This window comes from Etheostoma spectabile, chromosome 4 (genome assembly GCF_008692095.1).
Source record: "Etheostoma spectabile isolate EspeVRDwgs_2016 chromosome 4, UIUC_Espe_1.0, whole genome shotgun sequence".
NCBI classification, from domain to species: domain Eukaryota; kingdom Metazoa; phylum Chordata; class Actinopteri; order Perciformes; family Percidae; genus Etheostoma; species Etheostoma spectabile.
In genome coordinates, this window is record NC_045736.1 from 6,603,721 (window position 1) to 6,607,212 (window position 3,492).

Consider the following 3,492-nt stretch of genomic DNA (forward strand, 5'->3'; position numbering starts at 1 on the left):
AAAAAAATTCGAGACATCACAAGAAGGTTATAAATACATTAAACTACTGGACAGAAAAAGTGAAGAAGTGTTTTTCCCAATGGAGCAAAAGGGTACTACAATTCAGAAATACTACAATACAAGTATAGTATTGCATTGAAACGTTAGTAAAAGTAAAGAAGTATTATTATTGAAAAAAGTTATCTGTTGAAAAAAATAACTATTTTGATTATTGTTTACTACATTTTTTTAAATGTCAAATTGTACCGCTTCCAGCATCTTGCCACCTTGGGAAATTATAACATGTATAGACAAAATAATTAATCGATAGTGAAAATGGTTGATAGTTCCAGCCCTGATGCTATGTGCAAATATAAAAATCAGAGAAGTAGTCTACTTAGGCAAAGCTCATGTTGAGCTGCGTGTGTTAAGACATCGTTAAACACTTATGCACACATAACTTTAGCATATTTTGTTTAATGGTTAAGTAGAAAAACATTTTATATTTTTCAAAGTCTCATTTTGGTGTGCATTAGTTCTGGTATTGACAGAATAAATGTTATCACTCTACGAGAAAATAAATAGATCTAACACGCTCAACTCGCAGTGAAACTTTGAAGACTGAGTGCTGGATCCTTAATGCGGATAATATATACTAACTATCGTGTATATATTATTAAGCTTTATGGGAACAATAGTAATTTTCTTTGTGATTGTGGTGAGAGAACTGTGGAGTTTTTTTATTGCCTTGGCATCTATCAAATATGAACTTTTTTTGTATTAAATGCTACATAGAGAGGAAAGCCAAACCGCTCTCATGTTCAGCACAGTACCCTCCCCTCTGTCCCACAGGCATCCAAGCATGGAGACTCCACTCGATGTCCTGTCAAGAGCAGCATCATTTGTTCATGCGAATGAAGAAGAGAGTAAGTTTTTATCAGACTACCAGTTCCTCTTTGGTTTGTGTGTCAGAAGACGATTTTGCTCCCACTCTTTCTGTCTTGCTGTTAAAAGGTGCCCTGTGGACAAATGATCTGTAAGATTGCAGTGGCGTTACTTATCGATGAAGTGCAATGTTATGTTCACCCGTAAGCCTCGGCCCTGTTTTCTGCCATAAGACAATAGGCGTCTTTGTGCTGTGCCAGCTTGCAGTTGCAGCAGGCAAATGAGACCAACCGCACTCAACTGCCATCAGCACTGTGTTTTTGACTCCGATGTTTGCTTGTGTTAACCTGCTTTCACCAGAATCTGGGTGGGGTGGATTTCTGTGTCATTATCTGTCTTTGCCTCCATTTCAGTTTCTTGCTGTCTCAGTCTATTACTGTCTCTCTGACTTTGTGTCTGTCTCTGGCTTGTTGATCCCTGTCCATCTTCTCTTTCATTCTCTTCTCAGTTTCTCCGCCTCCCCTGTCTTCTTCTGTCTTTTTATTTTCTCCTCTCCTAATCATGTCTAAGGACTTCTGGCGTTACTGAAAAAAACCCTTCCAAGATTATAGGTCCCATATTATGCTCATTTACAGGTTCACACTTGTATTTATGATTCTACTACAACATGTTTACATGCTTTAATGTTAAAAACACATTCTTTTTTTTCTCATGCTGTCTCTCTGAATATACTTTTAGTCATCCTCTGTCTGAAACGCTCAGTTTTAGCGCCTGTCTCTTTAACCCCAAAACTGAAAAAAACACAGTCTGCTCTGATTGGTCTTCCGCATTTCTCTGTAGATTGAGAGTTTTACAACTTTCACAGTATTTATATAGCACCTTAAACTGCTTTATGCCCAACAAGACATGGAAATCTCACCTTTTACAGTATTGGTCCTCTAAGGAGAAATAGCCAATTCTACTCTCTCCACAGCCAGCAGAGTTAAACCTACGAGGACACTACATTCAGTGGATATTGGCCTACACCAGATGATTGTTCTGCACTGTTTGGAGCTGGAAGTTTAGTTTGTTGTTTTTATGACACCTTAGTAGATTATGTTTCATGAATTTAATAATGATATAATAATAACTTTCTTGCTGTGCAGCTCTTAAACTTAATGTACTGTTTTAGAGCAGTGACGAGCAGATGGATTTGTGTTTTTTTTCTTCTTCTTTTTTAATGAATTTGTTAGTAGAAGTTGAATCTCCTCAAGCATGAGGGAGCATGATTTGAGCTTTTAAAGGAAAGCCAAATAACGTACTTTACTCTGTTAAGACAAATGAATATTATAATTTGGTAGAAGTGCAGGCTAGCTGTTGTTACCACCATTTCCATACAGTTCTTTAAGTTATATAAAGTTGCTTTTGTCATGCTAAGTGATCATCTTGGAGTGTTCAGTATGTATGGAAAAGTGCTTCGGCTGTAACATCTCCCATGTCACAGTTTTGTTCCCATAATGCTTTGGCTATAATGAGACGAATATCAGCTTCCTTGCACTTCTGAGTAAAATGGAATGGGAGCTCTCCTCCCCTCTTCCTCTGCTCCCTCGCTCCCCTGCAGTGTTTTTGTGTTTTCCTCTTTGCTGATGTTACTTTTTGTTGTGGGTCTTGCAAAGCCTCATTGTCCAAAAACAATGCCCTGGACCTCTTTTAAAATTGTGCGGGAGAAATGGGTGAGTCAGCCATCCTACTAAGCTAGTCAACCAACAAGCTAGTCTGCCAAACTAGCAACGAGTCATTTAGGCAAACCAGGCCAACATGCAGTTGAGTCATAACCTCTGCCTACTTGTATGCGTTCATGACAAGCCTTTGTAATGCGTACGCAGCACTTGATACCAAAAAACAAAATAGGAAGAGGCTTGGCAACAGCCTCTCTAAAATTCGGAAGGACTAAGTGGGGCTCCAGGGCCGATGCTCCAGTTCACAACATTAAGAGCTCAAAATAAAAAGCATTGTTTTCTTCATTTAAACCACACTCCTGCAGATAACCCATCTTAGTTGGAAATTAATTTCTCACAAAATTACACAAATGCTGTCTTGAGGGAAATGTAATTACAGTTATACTCGCTATGAGGTCATTCTGATTGGCTTCAAAGTGGTAAAAAACATGCAACAGTTATGTCTTGAAATAGAATTGTTGGCCTTGTCCTGGATTAATTAAGGCGGCTGTTTAGAAATAATTTTTAAAACGTTTTTATTAAAATTTGATTAAACATTTGGGATTCGTTGTGGTTTAAAATAAGTAATTTCTGTTTGCACACATGCTACTTGTGATGGGTTGATAGCAGCAGTAAGGGTGTGTCCTCTTTATCATAAAAGTTCAGTTTGAAACACTTACTAAAACCACAATGATCCAGATGAGGGATGACGGGAGGTGTCGGTGATCGAATTAGGCCTGCACAATTTTGGGTAAAACATGAATCACGATTTATTTATTTTTTGCTTAAAATTGATATCACGATTCTCTGCCACTATTTTTTTTCTCACAAAGTGTAATTTTTATTGCACACGTTAACCAAAACAAAACAAAATGTCTGTACCAAACATGGATTCTGTTTGGCACCTATAGCACATTGTGCATCACCACAA

The 3,492-nt window shown here is 37.8% G+C and overlaps 1 protein-coding gene across 1 annotated transcript in view; it reads left to right on the forward strand.

Moving 5' to 3' along the window:
• The window catches only part of vgll4b (vestigial-like family member 4b), a 39,682-nt gene that overhangs the window by 1,021 nt on the left and 35,169 nt on the right, over positions 1 to 3,492 (forward strand). The window contains exon 2 of the mRNA XM_032512815.1: positions 832 to 905. Coding sequence (XP_032368706.1) covers positions 842 to 905 — 64 coding nt within the window. The 5' untranslated portion in view covers positions 832 to 841. The remainder of the gene's footprint in view (positions 1 to 831; positions 906 to 3,492) is intronic.